Here is an 18,113-nt window from a genome sequence, read left to right on the forward strand (position 1 = left end):
CTATACATTTCAGATTCATTCATGTCATTTACTACATGTATTGGTAATTTGTACCTTTTTATTGATGAGTTCACGTTCACTTTTCACTTTCATGCATTGGAGAAGGACATGGCAACCCACTCCAGTGTTCTTGCCTGGAGAATCCCAGGGACAGGGGAGCCTGGTGGGCTGATGTCTATGGGGTCGCACAGAGTCGGACACGACTGAAGCGACTTAGCAGCAGTAGCAGCAGCAGTATTCCATTGTAAGGATATACATGAATGTAATTTATTTACTTTGGAGCTGCCCTGGGTCATTGTTGCTGTGCACAGGCTTTCTCTAGTTGCAGTGAGCAGAGTCTATTCTGCATTGTGGTGCGCTGGCTTCTCATGGCAGTAATGTCTCTTGTTGCTGAGCACAGTCTCTAGGGCATGGGAGCTCACTAGTTGTGGTGTGTGGGCTTAGTTGCTCCACAGCATGTGGAATCTTCCTGTACCAGGGATCTAACCCGTATCCCCTGCATTGATAGGAGGATTCTTATCCACTATACCACCAGGGAAGTCCTACATTAATGTAATTTTAATGTTTGTAAGAAATCACTGTATATCATAACCTGCTTTATTTATGCATTACCCTAATATTCAGATATTTAAGATGTTTTATTTTTCACTATTATTACCATTATAATGAGCATCTTTTTATGATTGTAACTATTTAAAAGAATATTTTATTAGGGCATAGTTGATTTGCAATGTTGTGTTTCAGGTGTACAGCAAAGTGAATCAGTTGCACATATACACGGTGAACATTTTTATGCAAAATCAAAGTCATTCTTAATTTCTTTAGGTAGATTCCTTTAGTCATTCATAATTTATTTAGGTAGTTCCCCAGAAAGTTGAAAGCCTTTGCCCAGCATCTAAGTGCTAATCAATAGGTTAAGATGAAAATCTAGATTTCCCAGTTTCCAGGTCCAATGTTCCTTGGAAGGGAATTATGATGTGGTATTTTATAAATATTTTTAAAGCATTTACAACATTTCTAAGTACTAAAAAGTCTTTCCTTGCATTTCTTTATGTGGTTCAGGACCAGCTTGACTTAAAACTCCACTGATGTTTCTAATCCTCTTTTCCCCTCCCTACTATTTTTCCATATTATCAGTCCTGTAGAACTGACTCAAAGTTTTCAGTGTCGCCAGCTAGCCTGTAAAATTCTAAGCCATGGAGACCAACCAGGAAACGTCCCTCTTCTTGGTGAAGATCTTGGAGGAATTAGACAGCAAGCAAAATACCGTCTCCTACCAGGACCTCTGCAAATCCCTGTGTGCCCGCTTTGATCTGTCCCAGCTCGCCAAACTGAGAAGCGTGCTCTTCTATACGGCCTGTCTTGACCCCAACTTCCCAGCCACGTTATTCAAAGACAAGATGAAATGTGCTGTAAACAACCAGCAGTCCAAGAAAATCATGGTGGCCGCGGACATCGTGACCATATTCAACCTGATCCAGATGAATGGGGGCGCCGCCAAGGAGAAGCTGCCTGGAGGCCGGCAGAAGATGCGCAAGAAAGATGCCTCTTTTGACTCGTGCCGCTCCGACACAGAGATCTGCAGTGCGGCCGAGTGCGAGCCCCTCAACTGTGAGCTGAGTGACCGGCCTTTCAGCCGGGGCTACCCCACCCGCCAGTCATCCAAGTGCAGAAAGGTGGACTGCAAGGACTGTCCGCAGTTCATTCCTGCCTCTGAACCCGACTTCCTGCTGGGGGTCAGCAAAGATGTGAAAAACCGGGCAGCTTCCCTGGACAGGCTGCAGGCTCTGGCCCCATACTCCGTGCCCAGCCCTCAGCCCTGTGAGATGCAGAGAACCTACTTCCCCATGAACCTCGAAAGTGAGTCCATGTCTGATCAGGACTCCCTGCTTCTCCCCCAGGGCATCAAGCAGACCTTCATCTCCAACGACGAGCCCTTCATGGTCCAGTCCTGTGTCCAGAAAAGGAACATCTTCAAAGAGGACTTTCACAATCTGATGGCTGTGTCCCCTGGGTTGGCCAGCCCGGCCAACAAGGCTGAGGGTGAGCACAGGAAATCCCAGGGCCGCAAGGAGTCCCACAAGACACCCTTCCCCCATCACAGCTTTGAGATGCCCTACAGCAGCCAGTACCTGAACCCCGAGTACTCCCCGGTTCCTGACAAGAGGCGGGCAAAGCACGAGAGCTTAGATGACCTTCAAGCCTCCACGTATTTTGGACCCACTCCAGTGATGGGGCCCCAGGAGGCCCGGCGCTGTCCTGGCAAAACAGGCAAGCAGACCCCCTGGCCGGCCAAAAGCTGGAGCCTCAACACCGAAGAAGTTCCTGACTTTGAACGGTCCTTTTTCAACAGAAACCCCTCTGAGGAGAAGCTCCGTTATCCAAATTCCAACAGTCAGACACCCAACTTCCCAACCCCGGACAGATGCCCCGCTTACCTGACACCACAGGATCAACAGCCCATCCTCCCAGTCGGCTACTCAGCAAAGCCCAATGGGCTCAAATCTAAAGAGATCCCATCCCCTGTGGACCTGGAGAAGCATGAACCAGTCAAAAAGTTTAAAGACAAGAGCATCAGCTGCACCAGTGGGCAGCTGAGCTCAGACACCAGCAGCGTGGGCACCCAGACTGACCTGCACGTTCTGGAGCCCAAAAAAGGCAAGGACCTGTGCACTCCTGGGCAGGGCAAGTACAGTGACCGGCATGCAGTGAAGCATTCCGATGATGACTCGGAGGTGGTCAGTGACGACATCAGCGACATCTTCCGGTTTCTTGACGACATGAGCATCAGTGGCTCAACGGGGGTCATGCAGTCATCCTGCTACAACAGCACAGGGTCCCTATCTCAGCTTCACAAGTCAGACTGTGACAGTTCGCCAGAGCACCACCTCACCAGAATCGCCAATGGGCTCCCCAGCAGCCAAGGGGAGAAGGGCAGCCGGCCAGAAAACAGCCACCACTCAGAAGAGGAGCTGAAGACCAGCGTGTGCAAGCTGGTGCTCAGGATCGGGGAGATTGAACGGAAGCTCGAGTCACTGTCGGGTGTGCGTGAGGAGATCTCCCAGGTCCTGGGCAAGCTCAATAAACTAGACCAGAAGATGCAGCAGCCCGAGAAGGTGAGCGTGCAGATCGACCTCAATTCTCTGACCAGTGAGGCTCCATCTGACGAGAGCACCTCGCCCCAGATGTTCCGTGCCCACAAGGGTGCCCATGGGCCCAAGCTGGAGAACACGGCTGACTGGTGCTGCTCAGATGCCAGTGGGAGCAACAGCGAAAGCCTTCGTGTCCAGGCCTTAAAAAAAAGCCTCTTCACCAGGCCGTCTTCCAGGTCCCTGACAGAGGAGAACAGTGCCACAGAATCCAAGATTGCCAGCATCTCCAACTCACCCAGGGACTGGCGCACCATCACTTACTCCAACCGCATGGGCATCAGCGAGGAGGAGATCAAAGAGCGAGGTCCTGGAGATAGTAAAGACTGGCATCGGAAGTCTAAAGAGGTAATGCCCACTTAAGGTCACGTAACTGGGTGCCAGCTTTGTTGTTTTTGTCAGTGTTTAGTTGCTCAGTCATGTCTGATTCTATTTGGTTCCATGGACTGTAGCCTGCCAGGCTCTTCTGTCTATAGGATTCTCCAGACAAGAATACTGGAGTGGGTTGCCATTCCTTTCTCCAGGGAATCTTCCCGGCCCAGGGATTGAACCTGGGTCTCCGGCATTGCAGGTAGATTCTTTACCTCTATGCCACCAGGGAAGCCCCGACACTGGAAAAGATTGAAGACAAAAAGATAATGGGGTGGCAGAGGATGAGATGGTTGGCTAGCCCCCAGAATTAAGGCCTCTTAATTCAAAAGCCTCTGAAAGCTTCCCAGGGGCTTCTTGCTGGTCTCTGATTTCCCTCCTTTAGTCATCTTTGTGCAGAGTAGATACCAGCTTTTATTTTTAAACTATCTTAGGTATACATATGAACTGCCAGATAAGAACACAATTGGTAGGAGCAGTGGGGGCAAGTGTGGGCAGTGGGTAACTTTCCAGGTCAGAAAGCTTGCTTGCATTATGTGCTCAGTTGTGTCCAACTCTTTGCAACCCTCTGGACTGTAGCCCACCAGGCTCCTCTGTCATGGGATTCTCCAGGCAAGAATATTGGACTGGGTACCTATTCCCTTCTCCAGGGAATCTTCCCAACCCAGGGATTGAACCCATATTTCTTACATCTCCTGCATTGGCAGGCAGGTTCTTTGCCACTGGCACCACCTGGGAAACCCCATAGTGTTTGAATCCATCCCTTTCATAAAGCTTGGAGCACCTTCTCCTTAGTGGTGTGATTTAGTGATCAGGATAGTCCTCTGCCCTTGAGGAACTCACAGTCCAGTGGAGGAGACAGTCAGACAGACAGACAGGCCATTATAGTTCAGTGGGACAGTGCTGGCTGTGAGCTCCGTACACAGCCTGAAGGGGTCTCATAGGTGGGCACTGACCTGGTCTTGGTGGGTCAGGGAGTGCTTCCTGGAGGAAGTGACATGTGTGCAGAGATCTGAGGGCCTGAAGTTAGAAGGTATCAGAAGACCTGGGTTATAACAGGGTTCATGGAGAGCAGAGCCCTGGGTTCATAACTAGGGACTGAGAGCATCTGTGATGCCAGTGGTATCAGGCAGGTTCCTGCCTCCACACTGGGATCCAGACCGTTCCCTGTCCTGAAGGCTGAGCAGATATTCCTGAAAACCAGTGGAGGCTCTCACCATGTCCTTCCCGACTTGGCTTCCTCCATCCAAAGAAGCAGTGTGTCATCTGTGGTTTTGGCCCGTTCCTTGGGGAAAATACCCATATCTTTTACTCCTTAGGACCAGGTAGAAATTGGTAATAGAAAGAGGGGGCAGGGACTTCCCTGGTGGTCCACTGGTTAAGACTGCACTTCCAATGCAAGTGGCATGGGTTCGATCCCTGGTTGGGGAGCTAAGATTTTGTCATACCACATAGTGTGGCAGAAATAAGAAAGAAAGAAGGGAAGAAAGAGGGGGTGGCACTGTGCAGTGGTTAAGCAAGGCTTTTCTGAAGCCAGATGCTAAATTTAAATTCCAGCTCCCTGCCATTAGCAGCTGTGTTCCCTGGGGTAAATTACTGAGTCTTTCTGGTCTCCTTTTCCTTACAAGAATAATGTGTGTTAATAGTAGTAGTCATGGCATGAAGATTAGATAAAATCATCTCCTCTGGCACAGAAATGTTGGGTCGTATGAGTAGTATTAATGTCATAAGCTTTTCCTAAGTAAATGTCCCCCAGTACAGGCAATCCTATTTGCTCATGAATAACTGCATGTTGCTACCTGAGCAGCACTTAGTGATGAAAAGCTGGGGTCTGCCCAGTGTGACATCTGACCACATCTGTGTGGCCTCCCGGACTTCTCTGTGCCCCTCTGCAGGCAGACAGGCAGTACGACATCCCCCCGCAGCACCGCCTGCCCAAGCAGCCCAAGGACGGCTTCCTGGTGGAGCAGGTGTTCAGCCCTCACCCCTACCCCGCCTCTCTCAAGGCCCACATGAAGAGCAACCCTCTGTACACGGACATGCGGCTCACGGAGCTGGCAGAGGTGAAGCGGGGCCAGCCTTCCTGGACCATCGAGGAGTATGCACGCAATTCGGGTGACAAGGGCAAGCTGACAGCCCTGGACCTGCAGGTGAGCCTCTCTGCCCAGGGTGGGGTGAGGTAGGGGAAACCTGGCCACACCCCGGTGGATGCAGAAATGGATGAAGGATGCCCTAGCCACTCACTCCCTCCCCTTCAGCCCCCTTGGTCCCCACCATGGAACACTGAACATGAATACATCATAAGGCAGAGATGTGTAACCAGGGGATTGCTATGTTGCTTATTGGCTTGTAAACATTTAGCAACAGGAATGCTTCACTGGTGGATTGACCTTGGCCATCAATTTGCTAACATTGCATTTAAGACTCCATACCAAGTGCAGATTCTCATGCTTGCTCCTAAGACCTGATCCCAACTGGTTAATGGAACACAAGCCTGATTTCTCCTTCCACATGTAGCCCGTGGGATAAGCATGTTTGTGGGAGCCAAGCTATGGATTATGTTTCCGTATGGAGCAGCCCCAGGTAAGCGCCACCCCTGGAAACTCTGTGAATGCAGTTGTGGCTAGAGGGTGTGTTTGCTGTTCCACCACAGGCAGGGCTGGGTTTCGGTCACGCTTGCATCTTGGTGGTTCCATCCACGCTGCGTCTATCTGTGTGTCTGCATCATCTTGGGAGCAGGGAAGCACCTTGCCTTCACCTGCTGGTTAGATCTGTGGGCAGCGAGGTTCACTGTCTTATTGCTGCCAGTCACGTATGTCCAGGTCCCTGAATGTCCCCACCACTTAAAGGGCAGCTGGGGAGATGCTGGTGGAGGCTGGTATGGCAAGGTATCCCTTGACATTGCCTTTCTCTGAAGCCAAGAGTCTGCAGGAGGGGCAGTACGGTGGTGAGAAAAGGAATGTGTTTTCCCACAGTGGAGGTTCTCATCCACTTTGCTGTGCAGCCTGGAACATTCACCTGTTTGAGCTGTGGTCCCCTCACCTGTTAACTCTCCATGATAATCTCTTATTTGTGGTGGTGTTGTGAGACATGAGAAGAATGTATTTCAAATACCTGGCATTAATCAGGGACTGAAAAGGTATTTAGGCTGATGAAAGGATGCTGAAATCAATCAACTCCATATGGTGTTTTTTTTTTAATTATTTATAATATATATAATTATTTATAAATATATTTTTTGGCTGTGCTGGGTCCTTGTTGCTGCACAGGCTTTTCTTCAGTTGTGGTGAGCGGGGTTTACTCTCTAGTTGTGGTGTACAGGCTTCTCATTGTGGTGGCTTTTCTTGTTGTAGAACCTCAAGTCTAGGGTTTGCGGGTTTCAGTAGTTGAGATGCGTGGGCTTTAGAGCACAGGCTCAATAGTTGTGGCACACAGGCTCAGTTGCTCTGCACATATGGGATCTTCCCGAACCAGGGATTGAACCCACTTCTCCTGCATTAGCAGGTGGAATTCCTTGCCACTGAGACACCAGGGAAGCCCCTGTGTGGTGCTTTTTTACCACAGTCTCTCAGTGGCCTGCAGGCAGGAGTGATGATGTTCATCTCAAGCAGGTAAATGAGGAAATCCAGGCCCGAGAAACTCGAGAACTTGCTGCAGGTCCGACAAGTCTGAATTCCTGTCGGACTCTCCAGCAGTAAGACTTCTGTTCTTTCATCTTATGTTGCCTCGTCACCATTTCATTTTTCTGGTGATGAGAGTATAGTGGGGCTTCGTGTCACTAAAGTGACCACAATGACATTGGTTTATGTTGGTCCCTAACTGACAGCAGTTATGGGGAGGAGCATCTCTGGCCAAATCCTGAGAGTCAGGTGGGTGGTGCTATCAGGATGACCCTGGAGATATCGTGGGCCCTGTCCCCTCCTGCACCTTATGTCCACATGCCTGCTGCTTATCATTTGACCCTTCAGGCCACGTCCTCTCCTGTCACAATCCTGCTGGCAAGCAGACTATATAGGATTCTTTTCTCCTGGAGGTGGTCCTAACACTTTGCTGTGGGTACCACACTGTGCTCTGTGAGTATTAGGATGCCACGAATCAGGGAAGACTTGGAGGTATGAATGGCTCACCTGGAGGAATAATCAGTGTCTCACTAGTATCATGGGATGACCTTGACATGGTCAGATTAACTGAATGAATCATAGATTGAGAAACATCTTTTTAACGTCTGGAAGGCTGAGTCTGAGAGAATTGCTCTTACAGATATATGTGATTTTGAAGTGCCAATATTTATAAGCACTAACGGTGAAATTATAAAAAGTTGAAGATCTTTAGAGAGCTTCAGGTGACATCACTTAAAAAAGCAGAGGATAATGTATCTAATCTCACAAAATATAAGACAGCAAGGAGGTTCATAGCCTTTCGAGGGTGTTTGCAGCAAAGTAGAATAGGTATCGGGAACTTGGTAAAAGCAGAAAGGCACCACCCTCCTTGTTTCCATCACTTTGCAGAGACCCAGGTACCGTCTTAGGGCAGCCTCAGCATCTGGACCATCTTCTTGCTGTCGCTTGGCTTCGAGATATAAATTCACCAGCAATGGCACCTTGAGGATACATCAAAGATACCATTTCCATTTCCAGTGTTCAGCAGCTGTAATTGTCAATCAAAAATGCTCCCTAGGTCCCGTGAAAGCTTGGCATCACCTCTCTGCTACTGGGTGTCATGAGAGCTTGCAGTTATTGAAAAAACTGATTACAAATAGTTTATTTCACTGACTGAATCGCAGTGCATAAAGCATATCTATCCAGGAAGGGGCTTCCCGGTTGGCTCAATGATAAAGAATCTGCCTGCCAATGCAGGAGACATGGGTTCTATCCCTGGGTTGGGAAAATCCTGTGAAAGAGGAAATGGCAACCTACTCCAGTATTCTTGCCTGGGAAATCCCATGGATAGAGGAGCCTGGCAGGCTACAGTCCATGGGGTCACAAAAGAATGGGACATGAATAGACTAGAACAAAGGTTGGCAAACTCTCCTCTAAAGGGCCAGAGAGTAACTACCTTAAGACCCAGAAGTCCTTACAATCTCCATCATCACAACTACTCAGTTCAGTTCAGTCTCTTAGTCGTGTCCGACTCTTTGCGACCCCATGGACTGCAGCACCCTAGGCTTCAACTGCTCAGCTCTGCCCATATAGTCTTGAGCAGCCATGGACAATTTGTGTTAAATAAATGACTGGACATGGTTGTGTTTTGATAAAACATTCTCTTTTGACGCTGAGATTTGAATTTCCTATGATTTTCACATATCCCTGACTGTTGTTTTTCTTTTCTTTTTTTTTTTTTCAGTGATTAAAAAATGTGAGGACCATTCTTAACTTGTACGCTGTACAGAGGCAGGTGTTGGGCTGAATTTAGCTCCTGGGCTGGTGTCTGCTGGCTCCAGTACTAGAAGGCCATTAGCAGCAGGAGAGCAATAGAGATGCCAGAGGGGTCCACGGCATATGGACTGTCAGCATCCATCAGGAAGCAGCTGGCGGACTCATGGAAGGATGGGAATGGGAGGAGGGGGCTGTTGGCATCAGTGTAGGTGGGGTTTAAAGCCCAGCAAGCACCCAGGGACCAGCATGAGTGAGAGGCTGATGCTGCCCTTGGATCTGAAGGCCCAAAGATGGGAGCTATTTATGAAACCCACCAGGACCCACAGCTGTGAAAGCAGGTGCCAGATAGAAATGTAGTCCATCAGAGATGGAGCCTGAGGACTGGTGCTCCACCAACCGAACTCACCAGTGTGTGTGTTAGTCACTCAGTCATGTTGGACTCTTTGTGGCCCCATGGACTGTAGCCTGCCAGGCTCCTGTGTCCATGGGATTCTCCAGGCAAGAATACTGGAGTGGGTAGCCATTTCCTTCTCTGGGGATCTTCCTGGCCTAGGGATCAAACCCACATCTCCTGCATTGCAGGCAGATTCTTTACCATCTGAGCCACCGGGGACCCACCAGGGATGCGTCCATATGGACCAAGACCTGGGGGGACCAGAGCAAGGTGGAGAAGAACAGAGAACTGCTCTGGAAGGACAGGTGGAGAATGACTAACATGGATGAGAAAATCATCAATATTCCAATAACCTGGAACCACTGAGGTTTTCTTTTTTTTTTTTTTAAGTTTTGGAAGCATTTGTTTTGTAATCCTCTGTGTGTGTGTGTACATAATTTGTAACACACCCATCTTTATCAGCATTGACCAATCTGAGAACATCTTCAAAATGGATATTTTGCTTGTGCTTCAGAGATTTAGGAGACCTCAACTTGGAATCGCAATGTGTTGCCGCTTTTATGTGCCACTCACATTATTAAATGCTTGCTGTAAAATGAGAACACTGCTTTTCTTTATGGAAATAGATTATAGCCATCCACGGAGAACAGGATTCATGGGCAACACAGGTTAAATACAATATTTCTCTCACAGACAATCGTTAATCTCAGGAGGCCAGGAGACAAAATGTCAGGGAGGGGCCTCCCACTGGGGATGCCGCACCTGGCCTGGGGGTGGTCTGCCGCCAGTCTGTAGACCTGGCCTTTGAGCAGTGGCCTGACCTGCTCATACAGATGTTTGAGATGGAAATATTTTATGTTTTGTTTGAGCTGCTTCTGTGGGAGGTGCCTTTGATTTTTCAGTAGAGGCTTTTTCTGAAGAACTGGGAAGTGAATCAGAGTAATAGAACAGCCTTGCTTCACACAGCTTTGTTCTTAGGGACTGTAAGTGGAGAATATCTGTCAGTGACCCTCCCTGCTTCCCCGACAGTGAGGCCAGCCTGTTCTTGGCTGTGCGCCCTTGAAGTGTAGACTCTCGCTTGTCTTGGCCCTGTTTTGCTTGTCCCCAGAAAACCTCTGGGTTTTCCTGTGTTGAGACCATCATGACCTTTGTAGTAAGAGGGGGCAGGTGCAATCTGGGGTGTGCAGGACACTGAGTCCTTGGTGGTCCATCTCAGGAGGAGCTGGTGGGCAGCTTGGACACCACTGCCAACTGCAGACAGCTTCAAGGTGCTTCAAGCACCAGCTGAGATGCTTCAAGGGTGATGAACCTGTTTACAAATATTCACCATCGTTCTAACATCTTCTCTTCACTTTTAGACTCAAGAATCTTTAAATCCAAACAACTTAGAGTACTGGATGGAAGACATTTATACTCCAGGCTACGACTCGTTGCTAAAACGGAAAGAAGCCGAATTCAGACGAGCCAAGGTCTGCAAGATAGCGGCTCTGATAGCTGCGGCTGCATGCACAGTCATTCTGGTGATCGTCGTGCCCATCTGCACGATGAAATCATGAGCTGCTGGAGGTGATGTTGCCAATGGCTTGTGACCTCTGACATCTTTCCCTGTAGTCTAAAATCACGTGGCAGGTCAGGCACCACTTGTTGAAACAGGAATCATGGAGGCTTTTCTGCAAATGCTGATGATGGTCTTCAGAAAATATTCATTCTAGAAAGATGTCTATCTACCTATTAGCTTTGACTTAATGACACAGATGAATTTTAAGAAGTGCAATATCTTTTCCTACCGAAAGAATGTAATGGACGACCAGTAGATACAAACTGAATTCCAGGCAAAAAAAAAAAAGAAGAGGAAGATTAATTGGTTGGATTCTTTCCATTTCATGGTGGAGAATATACTATAGAGGAGATGGTTAATACATACTTCTTTAAAGGAAAGCTATGAGAGAGCAAGATGAGAAAGAAAAGCCTGGGTTCTCTCTTCTTTAATGTTCCTAGACCATTGCAGGTGAAGTAACAGGGTATGTTTCCATAGGGGGTTACTGTTTACTTCTCTGCTGACTGTAATCAAGGGCTACTGACTTTTCATACTTGCCCTTCTGTCATCATGATGCTCTTTGTTGCAGATCTTCATGGAAACATTCCGGACCTTCTTCCTGGTGCCCAGGGTAGGAAGGTACTGGACTGCCAAGTCAGCCATGGCATGAAGTGACCTCTCTGCTTAATAGGCCAAGGTCTTCAGGCTAGGAGACCTTCCAGTGGCCACCCCAAGCCATGGGAGGGCTGCTCACTAGTGATGTATGCTCAACATCTGAAAGTCAAGGTATCCCAAAGGACCTCCCATCCTTGCCCTGAAAGTCAAGGTATCCCAAAGGACCTCCCATCCTTGCCTTGGGGTGTGGGTCATCTCCTCCATCTTCTATCTCCTGGTAGTACGGATACTCTACCTTTTACCATGAGTTGATTTTGGAACTTGTCCTTGTGCCTTGAAGAGTAGAGACAATGGCAGAACTTTGACCTTCCAACTATAAACCGTGGTTTCTGTGCACCAATAATACCAGCCATTTCTAATGGCTTTAAAAAGATTTTGAAAGCTTGTCGATAATATGATAAAGGCTCTGAGGTGTTCTCAACTACTCCAGCATCTACTCCATAGTTTCAAATATTTGTCAGCAGTGCAAAAAAATAATGATCTATTTAACCGTTTATCTATCTATCTATATGTCTATCTAAATACCTGATTTTGGTTTATTGTCTTCTCTGTTAATTAACTTGAGAGCAAGATTTCTCCCGTGTAAGGAAGCCGTTGTAATTCATGAGAATTTGATCTCAGTTTCCACCTGTTGAATGGTGCTTTGACATAAATGGACAGAAAGAATCCTTTTCAGCGTCAGATCCTAATGTCTTGTTAGAGGTTAAAGAAAAACAATGGACAAAAACTAGCTACCTTAATTCTTCCGAAAACAAAGTGGAATATAAATAAATGTTGGTAGTAAGAATCCTGTCACTCCAGTGAAAGAAAAGTGAAATTGTTTGTCACTCAGCTACATCCAACTCTGGGATCCCATAGACTCTAGCCCGCCAGGCTCCTCTGTCCATGGAATTCTCCAGGCAAGAATACTGGAGTGGGTGGCCATTCCTTCTCCAGGGGATCTTCCTGACCCAGGGATTGAACCCAGGTCTCCCGCATTGCAGGCAGATTCTTTACTGTCTGAGCCTCCAGGGAAGCCCGATGATAGAATAAATTCCTAAAAGGGAGTTTTGGGAAGCATCTCAGATTTTAAAGCAATAGAAATTCAGCATCCATCCTAAAATCTTCCAAATACTGCTTAGCTTGCTGTGTCTAATTCCCTTGTTCCCCCAGAGGGGAGTCAGAACATTTTGTGTTGTTAATAAGTATAGGATGGATGCTCTCATCTGTAGTAAACCTTCATTTTTAGAGGTCTTCATGTTCTCTATTTACAGTCTCATGTTTATGTATAGATTTTCAGCTAGGTGACTGAAATTTAAGCCTTAGTATGGAAACCTGAGGATTTATAATTGAAAATGAAAAATATATTAATATATATTACTGTCTATTGTCAGAATTTAGTCTTTTGGTGCTCTGTTTTGGGTTGGGCACATTAAATAAGGTTGTTTCTTTCAGCCCAAAGGGGATTCTAGATTAATACCCTCTGGAGTTGTGGGTTCCCAAGTCTCCTCCCAATCTATACCACTCTAGAAAACACCCTAGCCCTGACGCTGTCCCCTGTATCACAGGTTAAGCCATGAGAACAGCAGAGGTAGGTAGGTTGCCAACCTCTTGCCCTGTGATTTGCAGAGAAGTGGAGATGCAGTCACCCAGGCTAAGAAAAATTTGTCAAATCCCATTCGGACTCCTCCATTTGCCAGGTAGGATCATGCTGGATTGACCAAACCACTATGGCCACTGCCCTTGGGTGAGTTTCTTCTTAAAGGGCCCTCTTTGGGCCACGTGCCTAGCTCCCTGGGGAGGGCATGAGTATAAGCACCCTCCCAACGCATAGAAGTGAAGAATTTTCTCCTACACTTTTCATATCTGGGGAGGTAGTCAAAGAAATTTAGTCTTGCTCTAAGTCCAGCATAGCTTTAAAATTCAGCTCCACTCATTGCTGCATCATGGAAACATCCAGACCTGGTCACCTCCCTGGGAGACCACACAACGATGACCCCCAGGCAAGGGGGTTTCCTCTAGAAAGCGATCGTCCTTAGCTTGGTAGCTCTGAGTCTGGTGTCAAGTTATGCACTTTTGCCATGGCGTGAAGCCTGATGGATGCTTGGAGTCTTGGGGTCTAGAGAATGTGAAGTTCATAGTTGGCTTCTTTCTCTCCATTGATCCCAAGCTTGTTACACTTTCTTTCTCTGGACCTCTAGACTCACTCCAGCTCCTCCATCCCTCTGTTTGCAGAAAGGGTCAAGACCAGAGTCTGGATGGGAATGAAGCATCTACCCATTCCTTTAAAATTTGCCTCTCATCTCCTGCTGCTATGAGCTCCCTGTGGGCGACCTAGGGTCAGGCCTGACTTCTGTAGTAGGCAACAGCCTCTACCATCATATCTGGCATATTCTGATGAAGTACCATTTCTTGTGCCTAAACTGAAGATCATTATATTATCAAAATTCACTTTGGTTCTCTTGCATTTTAAAAAAATGAACCGTCGGACATTATCAAGGGATTATTTTAAAATTAGATCTCTTTATCCAAATAAAGTCATAATCATCACATCCTCATTTTCAGTCTGAATTTGCTCTGAACACAGCCTTGCAGAGAAGCAAAGAGTATTTCCCAGCTCACAGTTTTCAGATATTTTACGCCAGTACCTTCTTTAAATGGAAAATACAGTCAAGTAAATCATACTTGTATCACCCATTACTAGCTGATCATAAATTGTTAGTATTTTAGGGCATGCAGCTATGTGGTTTGTATCTGCAAGGCTGGCTTAATAGATGTGCTGAAAGTCACTGTGTGGAACCTGCATAAGCTCTGATACCCTTATTGTAATCAAGGCAGTGCTGTCTTTGTTTATAGTTTATCAGTTTAAGAGCACGGCACCTCCTTTTTCTTAACAAAAAAAGCTCTGCCAAGAATACACAATTCTGTTAAGTGGTATAAAAATGTGTGAACGTTGAAATCCAACCTGTTTCATATTATAACCAGCCTGCAAGAAGATTGTGCTCAATTGTGTGAATACCAAATCAGAGTATACTGTATATTGTACCTTGGAAATTTGTATTTAAAGGCAACAATGTTAATAATAGTTGGTATAACAGGGGAAAAGGGTATTCGATATTTATTAATAAGGAGAAATGCAACAAACTTCCTTATTTATGCCTTATGAATAAAGGGGTATGAAATATTAGGTGAAGTTTTATGTGCACGACTCTGAACTTTAGAGTCTAAAGGAGTGGGGATCCTCGAAGGCAGGGACTGTCTTTTCTATGTTTGTTCTGTAAAGCTCTCAGCGCACTCTTGGTGCTTGATCAATGTTATATAATACCAATAACTAAGCACATTTTTAGATCTTTTTTCAAATGGCTTGTGTAAAATTTGGTTAACGTATAATGGTTGGTTTGAAGCTATCATGTAAAATCTGCCTCTCCAAATATAATCGAGAATAAACTGGAAATGATGAAGTAGCATGCTGTGGGGTTTTGTTATATGCATGAATTATAAGCAGTTAATTTCATGCACAAATCATACGTGACTGGCTGGATGCTTTTTCACAAATGGAACACATTCATGTAATTAGCATCCTGATTAAAAAAAAACAGGGCATACCAGCACCCCAGAAACCTCCCTCAAGCCCCCTTCCAGTAAAAATCTCACAAAGAAGAATGACTATCCTGACTGTTTAAAATTACTTTTTATTGGCTATATAGTTGCTTTACAATGTTGTGTTAGTTCTACTGTACAGCAGTGACTCAGCTATCCATGTGTGCATGCAGGCCAAGCCGAGTCAGTCGTGTCAGACTCCTTGTGACATGAAGAATACAGTGGGTTGCATGCCCTCCTCCCAGGGCATCTTCACAACCCAGGGATTGAACCCGTGTCTCTTATATATCCTGCATTGGCAGGTGGTTCTTTACCACTAGTGCCACCTGGGAAGCCCATATGTATGCATGTACCCCTCTTATTTGCATTTCCTTCCCATTTAGGTCATCACAGAGCATTGAGTAGAGTTCCCTGTGCTAAACAGTAGATTCTCATTGGTTATCTATTTTATACATAACGTCGGTATTGTATGTGTGTCAATCCCAGTCTCCTAATTCCTCCCACTACCCATGTTCCCCTTAATACTCATATATTTGTTCTCTATGTCTGTGTCTCTATTTCTGCTTTGCAAATAAGGTCATCTATACTATTTACCAGGTAGCTTAGTGGTAAAGAGTATGCCTGCCAGTGCAAGAGATATGGGTTCAATCCCTGAGTGGGGAGATCCTCGGAAGTGGAAATGGCCATCCACTCCAGTATTCTTGCCTGGGAAATCCAATGGACAGAGAAACCAGGTAGACTACAGTCCATGGGGTTGCAAAGAGTTGGATATGACTGAGCACTCATTTACACATACACACACACACACACACACTCTTTTTCCAGGGCATATATTAGTTTGTCTTGTTTTCAAGCTTTGTGTGAATGCATTCATGCAGTATGTACTCTTGTGTCACTCAACATAATATTGTAAAAAAACATCCACGCTATGGTGTGTGTTTGTAGTTTTCTCCTTCTCATTGCACTAACTGATTGCAAACATAGCACAACTTATTTATTCATTCTGGACTTCCCAGGTGGCGCTAGTAATAACACACTTGTCAATGCAGAACACGTAAGAGATGCAGGTTCAGTCCCTGCGGTCGAGAAGATCCACTAGAGGTGGGCATGGAAACCCACTGCAGTATTCTTGCCTGGAGAATCCCATAGATGGAGAAGCTTTGCAGGCTATAGTCCATTGAGTCACAAAGATTTGGACACAACTGAAGCGACTTAGTTCTCATAATGTTCATTTACTCATGCTACTGTTGATGGACATTTGGGTAGCTTCCAGTTTGTGGCTATGAATATGCTTGTATGTGTCTTTTGGTGAGTGCTCTTGTTCAGTCGCCAAGTCATGTCCAACTCTTCCAGACCCCATGGACTGCAGCACGCCAGGCTTCCCTGTCCATCACCAACTCCCAGAGTTTACTCACACATGTCCATTGAGTCAGTGATGCCATCCAACCAACTCATCCTCTGTCACCCCCTTCTCCTCCTGCCTTCAATCTTTCCCAGCATCAGGGTCTTTTCAAATGAATCAGTTCTTCGCATCAGGTGGCCAAAGTATTGGAGTTTCAGCTTCAGCATCAGTCCTTCCAATGAATATTCAGGACTGATTTCCTTTAGGATGGACTGGTTGGATCTTCTTGCAGTCCAAAGGACTCTCAAGAATCTTCTCCAACACCACAGTTCAAAAGCATCAATTCTTCGGCACTCAGTTTTCTTTGTAGTCCAACTTGCACATCCATACATGACTACTGGAAAAACTATAGCCTTGACTAGGCAGACCTTTGTTGACAAAGTAATGTCTCTGCTTTTTAATATGCTATCTAAGTAGGTCATAACTTTTCTTCCAAGGAGTAAGCGTCTTTTAATTTCATAGTGGCCATCACCATCTTCAGTGATTTTGGAGCCCAATAAAATAAAGTCAGCCACTGTTTCCACTGTTTCCCCATCTATTTCCCATGAAGTGATGGGACTGGCTGCCATGATCTTAGTTTTCTGAATGTTAAGCTTTAAGCCAACTTTTTCACTCTCCTCTTTCACTTTCATCAAGAGGCTCTTTAGTTCTTCACTTTCTGCCATAAGGGTGGTGTCATCTGCATATCTGAGGTTATTGATATTTCTCCTGCAATCTTGATTCCAACTTGTGCTTCATCCAGCCCAGCATTTCTCATGATGTACTCTACATATAAGTTAAATAAGCAGAGTGACAATATACAGCCTTGAGGTACTCCTTTCCCGATTTGGAACCAGTCTGTTGTTCCATGTCAATTTCTAACTGTTGCTTCCTGATCTGCGTACAGATTTCTCAAGAGGCAGGTCAGGTGGTCTGGTATACCAAGGAGTAAAATTGCTGAATCATGAGATGTTCTTGTGCTCTGCCAAACACTGCCAGACACTGCCAAAAAGTTTTCCAACACAGTTCTACCAACCTACAGCCCCATCAGCAGTATATGTATAGGAGTTCCAGTTACTTTACATCCTACTGAAAATGGATATTTTCTGTCTCTCATTTGAGCCGTTCTGTTCTGTGTGTAGTGGTATCACATTGTGTATTTAGTTTGTGTTTTCATGGTCACTAATAAGACTTGCTATCTTTTTGTGTGTTTATTGACCATTTGGATCTCATATTTTGGAGTGCCTGTCCATATTTTTGCCAGTTTTTGCTCTACTTTTGTCTTTTTTCTTACCAATTTGTAGACATTCTCTGCAAATTCTGGAAATGAGTCATTTGTCATATATACATCACAAATATGATTTTCCATTCTGTGAGCTGCATTTTCTACTCTCTTAATGGTGTCTTTTTGATCAATAGAAGTTCTTTATTTTAATATAGAAATGTATCATTTTCTTCTGTTATGATTGGCAATTTGAGTTCTGTTTGAGAAATCTTTACAGACTCCAATGTCATGAATATGATGTATGCTTTCTTTAAGAAATTTTATTGTTTCATATTTCATTGTCATATCTGTACTCCTTTTTAAAAATTTTTTATTTTATATTGGATTATAGTTGTTTTAACAATAATTTGATAGTTTCAGGTGTAGAGC

General features: G+C 45.6%; 1 protein-coding gene across 1 annotated transcript; it reads left to right on the forward strand.

The window, feature by feature from the left end:
- Nucleotides 1-519: 519 nt before the first annotated feature.
- On the forward strand, nt 520-10,915 carry MINAR1 (membrane integral NOTCH2 associated receptor 1). The gene is made up of 3 exons (XM_055556530.1): nt 520-3,497; nt 5,414-5,668; nt 10,646-10,915. Exons 1-3 carry the CDS (start codon nt 1,197-1,199, stop codon nt 10,841-10,843), a joined length of 2,754 nt encoding a protein of 917 aa, XP_055412505.1. The 5' UTR covers nt 520-1,196; the 3' UTR covers nt 10,844-10,915.
- Nucleotides 10,916-18,113: the final 7,198 nt, after the last annotated feature.

Source organism: Bubalus kerabau, chromosome 19, assembly GCF_029407905.1.
Source record: "Bubalus kerabau isolate K-KA32 ecotype Philippines breed swamp buffalo chromosome 19, PCC_UOA_SB_1v2, whole genome shotgun sequence".
NCBI classification, from domain to species: domain Eukaryota; kingdom Metazoa; phylum Chordata; class Mammalia; order Artiodactyla; family Bovidae; genus Bubalus; species Bubalus kerabau.

What these genes read in the sequence shown, in the direction of transcription:
- MINAR1 (XM_055556530.1), top strand. Translation starts at nt 1,197, where the DNA reads ATGGAGACCAACCAGGAAACGTCCCTCTTCTTGGTGAAGATCTTGGAG. An exon ending in GGCATCGGAAGTCTAAAGAG is followed by an intron (nt 3,498 to 5,413) that starts GTAATGCCCACT and finishes GCCCCTCTGCAG; the next exon opens with GCAGACAGGCAGTACGACAT. An exon ending in TGACAGCCCTGGACCTGCAG is followed by an intron (nt 5,669 to 10,645) that starts GTGAGCCTCTCT and finishes CTTCACTTTTAG; the next exon opens with ACTCAAGAATCTTTAAATCC.